Raw genomic sequence first — 17858 nt, 5'->3', positions numbered from 1 at the left:
AACATATATAGTTTTATAGTTTTGAAAAATAACTTTTAGCATATATACCTTGTCGAAAATCAGTACAAGTAGATAGAGTAATGTTTTACAGTAATTGGGGTGTGTGTGTGTTTATATAAAGTTACTGGGGAAAAAGTTACCTTGTTTGGAAGAATTAATTTCTTCTCTTTCAGAGGATGAGATTGCATTTAGGAAAAAGACTGCTGCTGTGTGTGTTTTTTATGCCATTTATTTTATTTGAGGTAATTTATTTGTAAGGAGTAATAGATATTTTTATGGCAAAAACTTCCGAAATGTTTAAACATCTTGTTTTATTTTCATCAGAATCACTTGATGGCTGCCAGGAAAGCATTTGACAAATTTTTCATACACTATCCATATTGCTATGGTTACTGGAAAAAGTATGCAGACCTTGAAAAGCGGCACGACAACATTAAACAATCAGATGAGGTGCGTACATCACTGAATAAATGTTTTTTCATTAGGTACTGTACGCCAAATGACAAAACAAAGACTTTTTTTGGCTGGCAGTACCTACCATTTATGGTGAAACAGTTTTATAGGGTATTTTATTTGCATTTGTCACACTTGTGGCATTTGTAGCTAATATTTTCTCTCTTTGTTGGCAGGTGCGTTAAACCTCTACAGTTTGTCAAGCTTTGCAGTGCAAGCCTCTGTATTACACTGCAGCTTAACAAGTAGGGCAGGGCTTTTCTCTCACTTACATTTATTTCTCATTTTCCAAACAATATAGTTGGTTTGCTAGTCACATTTGCTACGTCTTATTGCATTTTTGGTCAGACGCTGTCATTGATGCTCTAATGGGTCTGTGCCCTATGGTCTGTAACCCAAAGCCTGCCCACACAACCCGGTCAGAATGCAGGGACTGCTGCGCTTTGAAGATCAAGACTCTGCACGTGGGGATCAGAACATTGCCATGTTCTATCCAACCTCCACCCGAATGGTAATGGTAGATTATTTAAACAAAATTCCAGTAATTAGTATTTCTAAGGTTCACCGGATAACACAGTGTTGCCTCTCTGTTAAGAAGTAATTAAATATTTGGAGTACAGTTTGTTGTTTTCTTCTTAGGTTTATCGGCGGGGACTTCAGGCAATACCTCTTAGTGTTGATCTTTGGATACATTATATAAACTTCTTAAAAGAAACACTGGAACCTGGTGATCCTGAGACAAACAGTGCAATAAGAGGGTAGGTGGAACACAGATATTCAAATCTTTTTTAAAATAATATAATTAAGTATTCTGATACTGATAATGGAGCTTCTGATGATTGCTAATCTGAAGTTTACTTTTATAAGTTTTCTTTTTCAATATTTACTTTTAAAATGACAGGTAATAAACTGTGATTATTAAAGATGCAGATAATAAAATCCTCCAATCTACACCGCCTTTTCTTATGTCCCCAGTCCCACTCCCCCAGTGGTTAACAGTTTGGTGTGTATCTTTTCAGAACTGCTGTGCATTCACATATACATAGATTTAGAGATGTTCGTATATTATATATATTGTTCTTTGATTTGTTCTTTTTATTTAACAAAATGTTTGGAATCCATCCCTACTGCATTTTTTTTTTTTTACAACTGCAAGATAATTTTTTAGTTTTTTTAAATGTAACAACATACAAACATGAACATTATTACGATATGATCATTCCATTCTTGGTATATAATCAATAACTCACAGTGTCATCACCTAGTTGTATATTCATCACCATGATCATTTCTTAGAACATTTGCATCAATTCAGAAAAGGAAATAAAAAGAAAAAAGAAAAAAATTCGTACATACCATACCCCTTACCCCTCGCTCTCATTGACTGCTAGATTTCCATCTACCCAATATATTTTAGCCTTTGTTTCCCCTATTTTTTTTTCTATACCCCTTACCATTCTCTTTCTTTGATCACTTGCATTTCAATCTACTAAATTTATTTTAACATTTGTTCCCCCTATTTTTAATCCGTATGTTTATTCATCTCTCCATAGTGTAGGTAAAAGAAGCATCAGATACAAGGTTTTCACAGTCACACAGTCACATTGTGAAAGCTATATCATTATATAATCATCTTCAAGAAACATGGCTGCTGGAACACAGCTCTATGTTTTCAGGCACTTCCCTCCAGCCTCTCCAATATACATTAACTAAAAAGGCAATATCTATATAATGCATAAGAATAACCTGTAGGAATGTTAAAATAAATTTAGTTTGAAATGCTAGTGATAAAGCGAGGTGTAAGGGGTACGGTATGTATAATCTTTTTTTTCTCTGTTATTGTTTTATTTCTTTTTCTGTTGTCTTTTTATTTCTTTTTCTAAATCAATGCAAATGTTCTAAGAAATGATGAATATGCAACTATGTGATGATGTTAAGAATTACTGATTATATATGTAGAATGGAATGATATCTTAATGTTTTGTTTGTTGTTAATTTTTTAAATTAATAAATAAAAAAAGAAAAAACAGAAAAAAAAGAATAACCTGTAGGATAACCTCTCAACTCTATTTGAAATCAAGGAAAATTTAAAAAAATATATTTTTATTGAGAAATCTTCAAACACATACATTCCATACATGGTGTACAATCATTGGCTCACAGTGTCATCACATAGGTGTATATTCATCACCGTGATCATTTTTTCAAACATTTGCATCACTCCAGAAAAAGAAATAAAAAGAAAAAACTCACACCTGCCATATCCCTTACCCCTCCCTCTCATTGATCACAAGTAAAGAAAATATTTTTTGATATATCAAGGTAGGATATTTTATTTGGTCAAATCCTTATTCATAGGAAATAATGAATACTGCAGTGAAATCACTCTACAAGTTGATATTTATGTAGTAAATGCTGGAAATGTAATTTCTATCAGAATGCACAGCCAAATTTTATTTTACACAGCTAAGTTTTATCAAGTGTTTCTTCAAAGTGATATCAATTTTAAACTCCACAGTGAATGTGAATACTTATTTTCTCACAGCCTTGCCAAATTTTTACCTGATGATATCTCATTGTTTTAACTTGTAAATCTCTATAGTTTTTCTTCCCGAATTTATTATATGCTTATAAACCAGTTTTGAATTGCCTGTTCATATGATTTGCTTGTTTTTCTTTTGGATTTACTTGTTCTTATTATTGAGTTTTTCTTTGTAATTTTGTTTTAGTTTTTTATTTTTATCAGCTTATGAGCAAAAAGTAAAGTCATCTGGTGTTAAATTACTTAAAGAAAAAGCTGTTACCCCAACAACAACCTCTTTCCAAAATTCATTTTCATATATTTTAGCTGTTTTTTCCTGATATTTTTTATGATATTTATAAGTATCTCTAGACTGCTTTTCCCCCCTCTATTTATCAGTTGTTGCAGACATTATGTATCTATTACACATAAAGTAGAAGAGAACTTTATATTTTATGTCCACTTGTATTTTATCTTCTCACTCTCCCATCCTTCTAGTATAGTTATAATTCAGGTTTCATTAAATGTATTTCAGTGTTATTCTTTTTAATCACTTTGAATATATATATATTTTTTTTCACAGCTGAGCTGGGTCATAGACCATTATTACTGTATTACTGTCTTTTTCTTTTACGCCCTTTGTTTTCCTGTAGTTAACTGCCTTCCATCACCCCCATCCCCCAGCCCCCACAAGTCTCTCTGCATTATCCAGCAGCTTTGCAAAAGGTTTTAAATATATACTATCCATACAATCAGACTGTCAGATAATTTTTAAGTTTCTTTCTTTCCACCTCCCTCTATCCCTCCTAGAACCCTCTCTGCTATACTCAGGACTGCTCTCTTCTGCTATACAGATGTTGTCTTGGAATTTCCCTTTATCATGATTCTAAGAGATGTCTTAATGTCTCCTGGGTTTCATGCCCTGTGTTTTAAGAGTTTATTAGATCTCACTTTTTCCTTGGTTCATGCCTCCCTTTTAGAGAAGTACAACCTGAGTGATAAGGAAGCTTGTTGAAAAAAAAATGACTTTGTACATCTGAAACTGCCAAGTGATGGTGTGACTGGGTATAGAATTTTGGGTTGAAAATTATTTTTCTTTAACAGCTTTCAAACAGCTTTCAAAGAGTCCCTCCATTCTCTTCTAGCCCTTGGTGTTACTACTGCATTAATTTCCCAAGTCGTTTTTGGTTTTGCAAGGGAAGTAATGTCTATTCTACTCTCTTGAAAACCTCACACACACGTACTTGCAGGCACCTGTGCACATGCTCACTCTGTATCCTTTTTCTTTATATATTAAAATATTTTCTCCAGTTCTGGCATGTCTTCTAACTTTGTTGGGTTTTTTTTTAAGGCATTCATCCAGCTGGCATTTAATTTGAGATAGTTACCTTTTATTTTCTTCCATTGATTGAAAAGTCCAGCTCTTTGGCATTGATTTAAATGCCTCTTTTATCATATACTAAATTCTCATGTACATCTTGGTCTGTTTTGTTTTGCTTGACAGTGTTCTGTTGATCATATTCTCTGTTTCCAAGCCAGTGCCTTACTTTAATTATTATAGCTTCTTAGTTTCTTTTGATATCTTACAGGCACATACCTGCTGCATTGTCCCTTTTCAAAAACATTCTTTGTATATTTTTGCCAGATTAATATTAGAATTTTTCCTGTTTTATCCAAATTCGTTAGAGCTTTTATACTGTTGAGTCCCTTTTGATTCTAAGATAATTATTTTGGAAATACATATTTCTAAAAATTTTTAAATCATCCCATTGGCATACTAAATCCAGTGATTAAAATTGCTTACAGAGGCCAGGCCGTGGTGGCTCAGCAGGCAGAGTTCTCACCTGCCATGCCAGAGACCCAGGTCCGATTCCTGGTGCCTGCCCATGCAAAAAAAAAATTAAAAAAAAATTGCTTATAGAAATCTCTTGAAATGAGCTAGATATTTTGAAATACATGTTTTTGTAATACACTTTAATTATGGAATTTTAGAATCAGGAGAAACTTTTGAGGGTTTTTAAAAATATGTGTAGTTCAACAGTACAAGTCAACTATATTTTATTGGAGAGTTTTTATTGCTAAAAATTATTCCTTAAACTAAGATAAAATTTGCCTTTCTGTAAATGATTAATTTTGTCTTGTGTTTTAAATAAATCGTTTCAACAAACATTTTAAGTTTAACAAATACTTAAGATTCATTGTGTTATTCTTTTATCTTTGCCAGGTGTACATTTTCCGTTGTTGCTGTTATGTAATATAAAATTAGATAAAAAATGTATTTATCTTTTATTCCCTTTGTTTTTTCATACTTTTCATTATTCTTTCTACCTTTTAATCCTTACTTGTATGGGGGGGTGGCTGTTGAATGTAATTTTGAATTTAACATTATCTTCTAAAATTTAGAAATACCGTTTTAAAAGTGATTTTATCTTGGAAATGTAACTTAAGAATAATTTAATTTTTCAGAACTTTTGAGCATGCTGTTCTAGCTGCAGGAACAGATTTCCGATCTGACAGACTATGGGAAATGTACATAAACTGGGAAAATGAACAGGGAAACCTGAGAGAAGTTACAGCTATATATGATCGTATTCTTGGTATTCCAACACAATTGTATAGTCATCATTTTCAGAGGTAGGTGGAAAAATCAATCTTTAAAATATTTTTGTTTACTCAGATAATTAATTTCTAAAATTTTATTAGATGGCCATAAGAGTTACAAGAAGCGATTCTTTTGCTTAACCATCACAATTTATTATTTAAAAAAATCTAACATTGTTCTATATTTTCTATGTACTGTTCAAGAATTTTACTGTTTTAAATGCCAGCTCTCCTTATTCATCTTATAGATGTGGAAATGCAAGAATTTTGTATTTTATGTAAGAAATTTGCAGCAAAGGAATAAGAAAATAGACTCTAAGTTCTGTATAGTGATAAATTAACACAGTGCCTAGTCCATAGTAGATTCATATTTAGAACTTAATGGTTTGTGAAATATACATTCTTGTGATTCATATAACACATTATATACACAACAGCAAAGAATATATTTTAAATCCTCTTTTCAGACAATTCAGTATCATTTCATTATTCTGGGTATTATCGCTTCTGTGTTCTATTGTCTGCTTGTACTCACAGTATCCCATTGATATGGACTCAAGAAATCTTTTTGAACAAGAAAGTGTGAGGACTATGTAAGTCCCTGCTTTTAATAACTGCTGTATTTTCCATATTTTTTTCATAATTTGTATATCATGTTAAGTCCAGTAAACCAGGTACTTTTTAAGTGAGTGTCTAAATTTTTCTTTATTACAAAAAGTGGAGAATTTTACAGAGCATTTGTAAAACATTCTGGATCAGTTTGCCAGAGATAAAAGTTATGAATATACTGTCTCTGGTTTTGAGGAAATAGATGAGGTAGGAAGGTTTCCAGGATATAATGACCCAGGAAAACACTTGCTAAAAGCCATTATTAGCACAAGACTTGGCATATAGAGATGTTTGATGAATATTTGTTGGAAAAATGGATACAAATGTATTTAAAAGCCTTATGAGCCAAGCTGTGCCTTTTTATAAACCAATTCTTCAAATTCAATGATTGCAAGAACTTACTGATGGCAAGAAAAAATACATGGCTAGCAACTTAGTGGTTGCTAGTATGTTCTGAATAATTTATAACTCATTTAGGCTTCACAATAACCCAGTGAGGTATTATCCTATTTTATGGACAAAGGAAATCCGTACAGAAATCTTGACAAGTTCACAGAGTTAGTAAGTGGTTGGAAGCCGAAGTTGGAACCTAGACAGTGTAGCCCCAAAGAACTTGGTATCTTCTCTTCCATATCCTTTCCATTTTTGAGTATCCCAGTGGGCTGTTAAATGCATATAATAGAATAAGTGGGATTGGATTACACATATTGCCCTATAATCAGTTTTTTTTTTTCACTTAATATATTAAGACCCACTTCCTTTTCAGTTTATAGCAAATTCACAAGCAGTGTTTTCTTAGTATTTGTAACTGTTTGAAAACCACTAAAATGTTTTATTTTGCCCAACATACTCTCCCTACTTAAAATAACTTATATAGCACTTGGAATGGTTGGGTTGGTATGTCATTAGATTGTGGGGATACAGAAGCTATATGTGAATGGTCTTGCTGGCAAGTAGCTCAGAAGCAGAGAGCAGAAGGCATGTGTCTAAAAGAAAGTGCAATAATAGAAATATTTTTCTATTATTTGTATTGTATTTTTCTATTATTGTTTAGGCTTTAATATTTGATATGCACTAAATATTATTCTTAAGATAATACCTTAGGTATGAGGACTTTGTGATCTGGTCTAACTCCTAACTCTTCCTGTCTAACCCCTGCTGGTTCTTAAGCTCTTGACATTCCCAAGAACTGTTAATTTCCCAAAGGGCCTTTTTTTTTTTTAAACATTTTTTATTATGAAAAATATATACAGAAAAGTGATAAATTTCAAAGTGTTTAACAACTAGTTATAAAGCAAATTTCAAAGTGTAGTATGGGTTACGGTTCCACAAATGGGCTGCTATGTTGTGTTATACCTATGTCTGATACCTTTCTACTTCCCACTCTTCTGGTGAGCTCAGATTCCCCCGACCACCCAGCTTAGTGCCTTTTCTGTGAAACTATCTCGTGTACCTAACTAGAGTTATCCATTCTGTCAGTGTATTACCACTGTATCTATTTTTATCTTAGTACAAATAACATTGCTTTAAATTTGTCTCCTATATCCTCTGTCAGTTTCTAAGTCCTAATTTTTTGTATCCAAAATACTTAGAAATAGGTCTCAACACATATTAGATAACAAGGCCAGTCTTTATTGAATAAACATTACTTTATAGGGAAACAAATTCATGAAAAATTACTGCTTAGCTCTTGTCCACATTTTGTCACTATTTAAAAGAAGCTCTGTACAGTGTAGCTATTAAGTCATTTGAAATGTATATCCTCTTCAGGAGTTATAACTACTCTTTAGTATAATTATACTGTTTCAATTTGAGCTTATTTCAAATTAGTTTCCAAAGTTATTTTATAAACATTTGTGAAAATCTTAATCCATTTGTAAATGAGAAGAGATTTCTTAAAAGAATTAATAGCCTAAATCAATTTTAAGAAACTTGGGTAAAAATCCATAAGGTTGGAGAATATGGAACATGTTGGGACCATGTCTAATAATTAGGTTGAAAACGCAGGCCTGGGTCAGAATATAGAAAACTTTATCTGGGGAGATTGGATTTTAGCTTGAATGCAGGATAAAAATATTCAAAGTAATTTTTATGGGAAAGGGATATTATCATGTTAACGATTTTGTTTTTATGTTTACCTTTTAATAACGTTTTTGATAGCAGCATTGGGGTGGGATTAGGAGTTGAGACTACAGGCTGGAAGTCAAGTTTATATTTATCCTGGTGAGAAGTGAGGAGGGCATGAAGATTTATTTAGAAGGTAAGATCACTAGGACCTGTTATCCAATGGAATGTAAGGGATAAGTTAAGTGGAAGTGATTGGGAAACTTAGCAGTCAGCAGCACCATTAATCAAAATCAGAAATACTGAGCATCTTTATTTGTCGATAAAAAGGATATGCTTGGTTTGAGAGATGTTGTATATAAGTGTGGTACATCCAAATTGAGATAGTATTCTCATTAAACTTGAGTATATTTGAATTAGCATGTGTGGATAAAATAATGATATATATTTTTCAAAACCTTTTACTTAAAACCAACTAGATTTCTTTGTGTAGAGTGTTGGTATTGGATATACTAATTCAGAATTTAGGAGAAGGGTTTGGGTTTAAGTTTTGGTAGTCATCATAGTATAGGTATTATTTCAAGTTGTAAATATTGTTGTGATTGATCAGAAAGTATATAAAAATAGACTGGAATCTTGGGAACTACTATCATTTTGGGGCAGGTAAGAAGGGGTAGCCCTCAAAGGAGATTGAGGAACATGTAGAGGCCTGGACAACAACCAGATAAAATGATAACTCAAAAGACAAGAGAGGAAGCATTTTCTAAACATAAGATGTGGTTAACAACCTTAAATACTGAAAACATATTAGAGTAGAGGCTTTGTTGTGAAACAAGTATCCATTTAATTTTGCATTAGGAAGTAATTAAGGCAATGTCAGTGGAGTAGTGGGCACAGACTCATGGATTGAGGAGTAATTTGGAGGTGGGGAAGTAACAGTAAACATTTGTTAATCATGTACAAGTGCCAGATGGTTTGCATTAATTAACATATTTTATAGTAGCTTTGCAAGGTAGATTTTATTGTCCCCATTTTACAGATGAGGAAACTAGGATTTAGAGAAAGGAAAAATTTGCCTTAAGTCACATAGCTAATAGATTGGGGATTTGAATTTATGTCTATTCTTGCCTTCTCTATTCCACTGCAAAGGCAGGAAGGAAATAAGAAGGTGTGTAGACTGTTCTAAGTGGTATTGCTTTTACTATAGAAAGATGGAGAAAGGGTGTGGTGTTTGGGTATTTTTAAAATCAGAATTCCTTTAAAGAGTAATATGTAGTAGGGATCTAAAATTATACTTCAATTTTTTGAAGTACTTTTATTGTCTTCCTTTAGATTTAAAGAACATATACAGAATAATTTACCTAGAGATCTTTTAACTGGTGAGCATTTTATTCAGCTACGAAGGGAATTAGCTTCTGTGAATGGACACAGTGGTGATGATGGTCCTCCTGGTGATGATTTGCCATCGGGAATTGAAGATATAACTGATCCAGCAAAGGTAACCAGACTTATTCAGAAGTCCCTCAGTGTACAACAAACTAGACCTCATATTCCTTGACTGCATGTGCTGCATAGTGATAAATTATAGAGCTGGCAGTTTTTCCAGTGATTTGTACTTCATTTAAAGTTAATTTCTGATTCATGCAAGTGGGGACTCGTTAGTTGCTGTGGTTGAAATATAGATTTATGATTGAGGATCTGTTTTACTAGTAGACAACTGGAAATAACTTACCTAGAAGGAATATTTTGCCCAGGTTGTGTCTACTAGTCCTGTTTAAAATTAACAGATGAGAAAGTAGTTTGTCAGGAGATTTTCTTAGAAATCTTAGTATTGTTAATTGTACTTTAAATATACCACTTTGAAAACTACCGCTGTTCTAAGGTAGAATCTGTGAATAATACCTAAATGGTAAGTACAAAGTAATATGGAAAAATTTCTGAATACTTCTTTTTTTTGAATACTTAATTTAAATAATTTTCTTTTCCTTCCAAGCTAATTACTGAAATAGAAAACATGAGACATAGAATTATTGAAATTCATCAAGAAATGTTTAATTATAATGAGCATGAAGTTAGCAAAAGATGGACATTTGAAGAAGGTGTAAGTGATTTTTTATAATAGTCTTCAAAATATAAATATAGGATTAACATTTTTCTTTCAGTTTTGATAGTAATGACTTGTTATTTCTCCTCCATTTTTGCTTATTTAATAACTTAAGGTGTTTGTTTCATTTATTGCTACCATTATCAATTTTCCATGTCCTATTTTACAGTCTTGTTGAATTGAAACTTACTTGAATTGCAGGATATCTGCTTGAGCTCAACTATTTTTTTTATAATTATTTAATTTTTTATCAACTTTGTTATACTTTACAATGAATAAAATGCACCCATTTTATTTTAAACGAGTATTGACAAATGTATATACCCTGTGATCACCACCATAATCAAAATACAGACCATTTCAGTCTCCCCCAAAAGTTCCCTTGGCTCATTACAGTCATTAGCTCTTAATAGACCTAACCCTGGTCTAAGGCAACTGCTGCTCTGTTTTCTGTCACTGTAGTATTTCAAGTCTAAAATATTCAACAAGAAATAAAGTCTAAAATATTCAGTTAAGAAATTGTGCAATGCACTTAAAATGACTGATAAAATGGAAAACAAATTCCATTTCATTGATTCATGAAGTCTAAGGAATTTAAGACATTTTAATTTAAAATATTTATTGTGAAATATTGTGATCTTTAAAATTTCTGATTCATTATCTTTAGTTACATTTTAAATTTTAAATGACATTATTACTGTATACATGCATATTTTGTTAATATTGGTTTACTTTCATTGCCATGTCATATTTTTATTGCAGATTAAGAGACCTTATTTTCATGTGAAGCCATTGGAAAAGGCACAGCTGAAAAACTGGAAAGAATATTTAGAATTTGAAATTGAAAATGGGACTCATGAACGAGTTGTGGTTCTCTTTGAAAGATGTGTGATATCATGTGCTCTCTATGAGGAATTTTGGATTAAGGTAAGAAAATTATTTGCTCTTAAACTTGAATATATTATAAACATTGATCTAGTGACTAACCTTTTTTGTACTTCTGTTGAATGTTGTTCATATAACTATATCTGTTGCATTAGGAGATGGTCTGCTTGCAACCAGATTTGACTGCTGCATATGCCAACCTCGTTGCCTCTCTTCGTCCTTCCTTACAGAAACTAGTCTAGTGGTTCAATAAAGGTGCTGAATGGGTTTAAAAATAGAATTTTATCGTTCTGTCACATATTTACTGGCTTGCTCAACTGTAAATTATTCAGTATTTTTTCTGTTTCTATATGTAGTATGCCAAGTATATGGAAAACCACAGTATTGAAGGAGTGAGGCATGTCTTCAGCAGAGCTTGCACTATTCATCTCCCAAAGAAACCCATGGTGCATATGCTTTGGGCAGCTTTTGAGGAACAGCAGGGTAAGAATAAGGACATTCAGTTGCTATTTTGGCGGTTTTAAGTTACTTTAGGATAAGTATACAGGAATTTAGTTCGAGAGGGATAGTATAAAGCAGAGGTTGGCAAATTTTATAAAGTGTCTGTTTTAGGCTTTGCTGTCCGTAAGGTCTTTTCTTTAACTACTCAGCTCTGCCACTGAAGTGCAGAAACAGCTTCCAACAATACATAAACAGTCGATTCAGTTACTAACAGAAATAGGCTGTAAGTAACTGTCATTTGTTGAAATCTGGTATAAAGGATATTTCACAAGTTTAAACAAAATATAAATATTTAATTACTATTCCTAGGAAACATTAACGAAGCCAGGAATATCTTGAGAACATTTGAAGAATGTGTTCTTGGATTGGCAATGGTTCGTTTGCGAAGAGTAAGTTTAGAACGGCGGCATGGAAATATGGAAGAAGCTGAACAGTTGCTTCAGGATGCCATTAAGAATGCCAAATCAAATAACGAGTCTTCATTTTATGCCATCAAACTAGCCCGACATCTTTTCAAAATACAAAAAAACCTTCCAAAATCAAGAAAGGTGCTTTTGGAAGCAATTGAAAGAGACAAAGTATGTGTTTATATATCTTAAGGACATATCCTGTAACAAAACCATGCTTAAATTTTTTTTTTCACTTTGGCAACTGTGATGATGGATTTGGTCTTTATGTAATAGGTTTTATTACTAAATGAAGACAACAGTCCCTCTAAACTGATGTTGCCATTTTCTTCAAATTAATATGAATTAAAAGATTGAGAAAATTAAGATTATCAGATAAAAAGTATTGTAGAGATTGTGATACTTTGTATTTTCACCTCCTTTAAGAACTCTTGTAACAAATTTCCTAATTATTAAATAGAACAAAAGATCTGGGGAAACATTTAGTAAGCAAAATCATGGAAAGTTGCATCATTCTAGCAAATGTAGCAGGGAGATTATTCTCCATTTCCAAAATATTTCCTTTTATATATCAATTGATAAAAGACAGTACATAGGAAACGTCTCATTTCTTAGGGTTCAGCTATTGCCAGGTCTGTTTAAGATGTAGATTTAATAACAATTAGTTAACTTTCAGCTGTAATTTAAAATGTTTATCGTTAAAAAGTTCAAATTATTAGGAACAACAGAGATCATCTTTTGTGTTTTATTTCTAATTGTCATGGTAGATCAAGTCATCTTAAGCCCAGGATAGCATATGAAGTGATAGTTTTTCACCTCTGAAACAGATGGTATTTTAATATAATATAGTGGTCAATTTTGAATAGAGAATTAAGTTATTTTAAATATCTGTGTTCTAATAAAAATATTTGGAAATATTAATTGATACTCCTTTTCACAGGAGAACACAAAGTTATACCTCAATTTACTTGAAATGGAATATAGTGGTGACCTCAAACAAAATGAAGAAAACATCCTCAGTTGTTTTGACAAAGCTATACATGGTTCATTGCCTATTAAGATGAAAATTACATTTTCTCAGAGAAAAGTGGAGTTTCTTGAAGATTTTGGTTCAGATGTTAATAAGTAAGATCTTAATTATATTATCTGAATGGTGAATGAGCATTGATATTTTTGGTTTGGAATTTGACTAGTACAAATTAATACATTGTGAAACTAAAAAATATTTGCTTGGGTTACTTGTTCCTCAGATATATGTTGGAGGTAAATTCAGTTTTGTTAATGTCTTTGTACTTGAGAAAGACTTGGTTTCTCTGTGCTTCAAAATTGATTGCAAAATTTTAGCATGGCAATTTAAACAATGAGTTGAGGAGAAAAGACAGGAGTGGCAGTCCAGTGAAAAGGGAAATGGGCTAAATATTGGATCCTCAAACAAATATTTATTAAGTAGGCCAAGAAAGGTGCAGGCATATAATGTGGTATAGGAATGCTATCTTATATAAGATTGGAGAAAACAATGGATATGATTCTGAATATCATGACTAATGGCCTAATTTTTCTGCATTTTAAAAGGCTAAAAGTTGAGAGTAGTAGAAGTAGTTGTTAGGGCACTTGGGAAAAATACAAGTCTAAGGTTTAAATTTGTTAACATTTCGGTGGAAGAGTAAAAATACTGGTTAAAGCATTCCTTCAGTTTTGGTCTTACTGCAGTACCTGATTCTAATAAGGAAATTAACCAGTGCCTGTTAGGTAAGAGGCTCCTCTAATTGCTCTAATTTAGAATGATTTTCACTAAACATCTGTTGATAAACTGAGAATTACTTGAGCATCTGTCTCTTGTTTTGCATTTGATGGCTGTGTAAAATTCCAGTTAAACTAATAGCTAATATTTATTGAGTGCCTGGTATGTTTTATATGAATTATCTAATGTACTTTTCATCAGTCTTATGAGAGGTATAAGTACGATTTTTGTAATAGATAAGAAAAGAGAAGCTTAGAGAGATTAGCTGTTTTCTGTAAGGTCACTTAGCTAAAACATTGTGGGGCTAGGGGTAAATCTACTTCAAAGTTTATACTCTTTACTGTACATATTGTACAATTAGCAGTGGAGATGTTCAAAAGAAATAAATGATTCTGGCTTTCAGTCTAGTTGGATGGTATGGTAAGCAGAGGAAATAGTTTAATGTGTATGAGGTAGCATTTAATTGCTAGGAAGGCTGTTGTATCTGTGGATCAGAATGGATTTGTCATGTTTCACAGAGAAGACAGGGCGTCATTTAGTTACTGCTGGATCCTGATCAGCTAAGGAGAGGACACAGTCACTGAAGTAAGTTCATATAAAAGAAGCATCTGCTTGATTGGGTTTTCAGAAATAGTGAAAAGTGTGGTGTCTGTTCATTTGCTGTGCCTTGAAAGCTAAACCAAGTTTAGAGTTCATGTAGTAGGCAGTGGACAGTAGGGAGTTATTGGAGTTTTAAGTAGTGAGATTAAACTGACATTGTTATCTTGCCAGTAATATCCAGACTAAATTGGAAGATCAACACAAAGATGTCATTTAGCCACCTGAAGTTATAGATACAGAGGGCCTAAATATGAGGATTAAGATTGCTGTAGATGAAATGTAAAAAGGCCAAGATATGAAAGATCAATTAAATGAGACATTTCTTAGAAATTTAGGTAGGCAGTAACATACATTGGTAAAAGTTGGCTTTGGAGTCATAATATGGGCTTATATCCTAGCTCTGTCACTATTCATGTATTCCTTTTGGCAAATGAAGTTTTCACATTTTGAAAACTGAGCTCACAAAGTTGTAACGATTAAATGAGATTAGTCCCTGAAAAGTGCTTAATGCATATCACACAACTGGAAGTTGAGGTATAAAACAATTTTATAGCCCTTTAAACTTTTGGGGAGGAATCTTTTGGGTCATTATTAAATGTCTACATATGCTGACTGCCCAGAGAAGTAAATTGTATGTCTGTAAAGTATCCTCATTTCTACAGAAATGTTAATAATCATGTCCAGGTTTATGATTAAAATATGCCTTTCTTTGTTTTTATAAAAGAGGAAAGCAAAATCATCATTTTAAATTCACGTTTTGGCTTCAGGTTAACAGTTTTGAAGTCCCAAGTTCTCGGTGAGATTTACACACATACATATGGCAAATCAGAATTTTGTATTTTTTAAAAATTATCTTTTTAAGCATTGAAAACTAATTATATTGTAGTTTTATAGTTCAGTTTGTCACATGGCCAAAGTATAAATACTTTGCTATTATGCTAACTGGTGGCAGGTGTCTTCAATAGGCATTACTAAATTAGATCTCAAAATTAAACAAATTACAGATCTCTGTCCTGTCTTACGGTTAGACCGGATAAAAACACATCCTCATGCTCATTATCTTAGTTGTGTTATAGCTTTGTTCTTAAGCAGACTCTTCCCTTGTAGAGATGATAAACCCAGTTAGCTCCTGGCTAATATCTCACCAGCTTTAGCTATCAGAGTACAGAGAACAGGCCTCTTTCCCAATAGCTCAGTAAAAAATCCTGGGACTCACTAGGACTCAGTAAAAACATCCTGGTTTTAGTCATATGCTCACCTCTGAACTAATCTTTTAGTTCAGAGTATATAGTGCTTTAATAAGCCAGGCCTAAATTCCTGGGTCCTGTGGATCCCCATTTGAAACCATATGGCTGGGGTTGACTTTCCCAAAGGAAATAAATCAGAAAAGGCGGTGGGTCAGGTTTGTCTTGCTAGGTGTTATTAGAAGGAAAAAAACCCAAAAAACAATGATTGTCACTGACACATTCATTTTGTTTCTCTAAGTGAAAATAACTTAAAACCTTAAATATTTAACAGCTTGGCATTTGTATATTCTAGAGGAGTTTTTTATTTCTTTGCAGGCTTCTGAATGCTTATGATGAACATCAAACACTCCTCAAAGAGCAGGATTCTTTAAAAAGGAAAGCAGAAAATGGGTATGTATTGTTGATGAATCAGGAAGGGATGCTTAAAAGAAGACATTTCATAAAGGAAATTCCTTTTTGTAATAAAACTGATGTAAGAGTGGTTAAGAACTTCAAACAAATGTACACAAATGATATACATTCACCTGTTAAAAGTACATATGTATCTGTGGGAGTTTTGAAAGTTCCTATTTTGACTTTTTATTTATAGATCAGAAGAACCAGAGGAAAAGAAAGCACACACAGAAGATACAACTTCATCATCTACACAGATGATTGATGGAGATTTACAGGCAAATCAAGCTGCATATAATTATAGTGCCTGGTATCAAGTGAGTCTTCATAATTCAGTTATTTTGTTCACATGTGACATTTAGAAGCATAAATAGTCTTATTTAGGGGAACTACTTATTTTGTTCCAGATTGTAGAATGTACCATAGGCCTGTTTGTCTTTGTGGTAGACTTGGAATTTCAGCAGTGAACACATGCTCATTTAATAAAATATGTACCTTCAAATATGTACCTTCAATTATATATGGAACTCAGTTATAGTTCTTGTGCGCTAACATGTTTATTTTTTCCTTTCAGTATAATTACCAGAATCCCTGGAATTATGGACAGTATTATCCTCCTCCTCCAACCTGAAGGGAAGATGTAAATTTCATATGGAGTATGTGGAATGTATGAAATTATTTTTTTTTATTGAGGGATGTAAACATAGTATAAGCTTGTCATAATTGATAACTTGTCTTCCCTGTTTCTGTGTTACATGATTTGGTTAGTAATAGGGAAAATGTCACTTAGTAGCTTACCAGATACTATTTCCTACCATTTATAAAATTTACTTTTTATTGGAGAACTATTTTTTTGATTTTTGCATTAAGTGGTTTAGAATTTTTTTGCAATGCATTGGCAAGTTTTGTAGCCTTAAGGGTAGGAAAAAAACCTGACTGCAGATCATGTCAGTGTAGTACAAGATTTTGAAACACATAAGGGCTGGTTACTAAGGATTTACCTTTGTAAAAAAATCTGATTTTTAACCTTTGCTGACAAGGGTTTGTCTGTGTATTTTAATTATCTCTGTTGTGAATTTGGATCTAATTGCAGAAAAGGTACACTATTAAATACTATGCCTTGAAATAGTGATTATAAATGAGAAAATCGAATGTTTGCATCCCTTTTAAAAATGAAAATCATATTGAAAGTACGTTGTTTCAGAAGACTTTGTATTTAGAATATTCATGTAAAACTTGTGAGCAAGCTTTCATTTTGATCAAACTGATCATCTTCATTTTTGTAATAAAACTGAAGACCCATCCAGTAATTGTTTATGGATTTATTTGGGGGGTAATCATCTAATATTAACTTTATATTCACTATGATTAGTGGTTCATTGGTTTTGGTTAACAAGCACTGTTTTTTTTGGGGGGAGGGGGTGCATGGTTTGGGAATCGAACCCGGGTCTCCCACATGAAAGGTGAGCATTCTACCACTGAACCACCCATGCACCTCAGGTTCATTGGTTCTGAAGTATACTTTTTTCGAGTTTGGCTGCTTACCGCTTATTTCCAAGACAAGGACCTTTTAACTTTTTACTTCTTAAGCTCAATACAGAAATACTCATTTTAGAGATTTTAAGATGGGTGTCCATGATAAAGCAGTTCGTATTTCAGACAGTTTTACTATGACTTACTCCTTGGTCTATGAGGTACTTTGTCCTGGTTAATCTAATCAGAACATGACTAT

The 17858-nt window shown here is 32.6% G+C and overlaps 1 protein-coding gene and 1 non-coding gene across 7 annotated transcripts in view; both read left to right on the top strand.

The window, feature by feature from the left end:
• Positions 1-17465, top strand: part of PRPF39 (pre-mRNA processing factor 39) — a 35786-nt gene extending 18321 nt beyond the window's left edge. Inside the window, exons 1-14 of one of the 6 annotated variants that reach the window (XM_077126859.1) lie at positions 340-450; positions 630-698; positions 802-964; positions 1093-1211; positions 5441-5608; positions 9581-9746; positions 10242-10349; positions 11115-11279; positions 11594-11720; positions 12048-12316; positions 13086-13270; positions 16049-16123; positions 16323-16443; positions 16701-17465. In XM_077126859.1, the coding sequence (XP_076982974.1) occupies positions 878-964; positions 1093-1211; positions 5441-5608; positions 9581-9746; positions 10242-10349; positions 11115-11279; positions 11594-11720; positions 12048-12316; positions 13086-13270; positions 16049-16123; positions 16323-16443; positions 16701-16757 (1647 nt within the window). In that variant the 5' untranslated portion in view covers positions 340-450; positions 630-698; positions 802-877 and the 3' untranslated portion in view covers positions 16758-17465. Of the gene's footprint in view, positions 1-324; positions 965-1092; positions 1212-5440; positions 5609-9580; positions 9747-10241; positions 10350-11114; positions 11280-11593; positions 11721-12047; positions 12317-13085; positions 13271-16048; positions 16124-16322; positions 16444-16700 lie in introns of those variants that run through there. The other 5 variants (XM_077126858.1, XM_077126857.1, XM_077126860.1 and 2 more) reach the window with 5 other exon arrangements.
• On the top strand, positions 12384-12469 carry LOC143656666 (small nucleolar RNA SNORD127). Its single transcript, XR_013162571.1, has one exon. It is a non-coding gene; the product is annotated as a small nucleolar RNA SNORD127 (small nucleolar RNA).
• Positions 17466-17858: the final 393 nt, after the last annotated feature.

The sequence above is a fragment of the Tamandua tetradactyla genome, chromosome 14 (assembly GCF_023851605.1).
Source record: "Tamandua tetradactyla isolate mTamTet1 chromosome 14, mTamTet1.pri, whole genome shotgun sequence".
NCBI lineage: Eukaryota > Metazoa > Chordata > Mammalia > Pilosa > Myrmecophagidae > Tamandua > Tamandua tetradactyla.
Note: the sequence above shows the minus strand (reverse complement) of the source record. Positions and strands in the feature narration are given on the sequence as shown.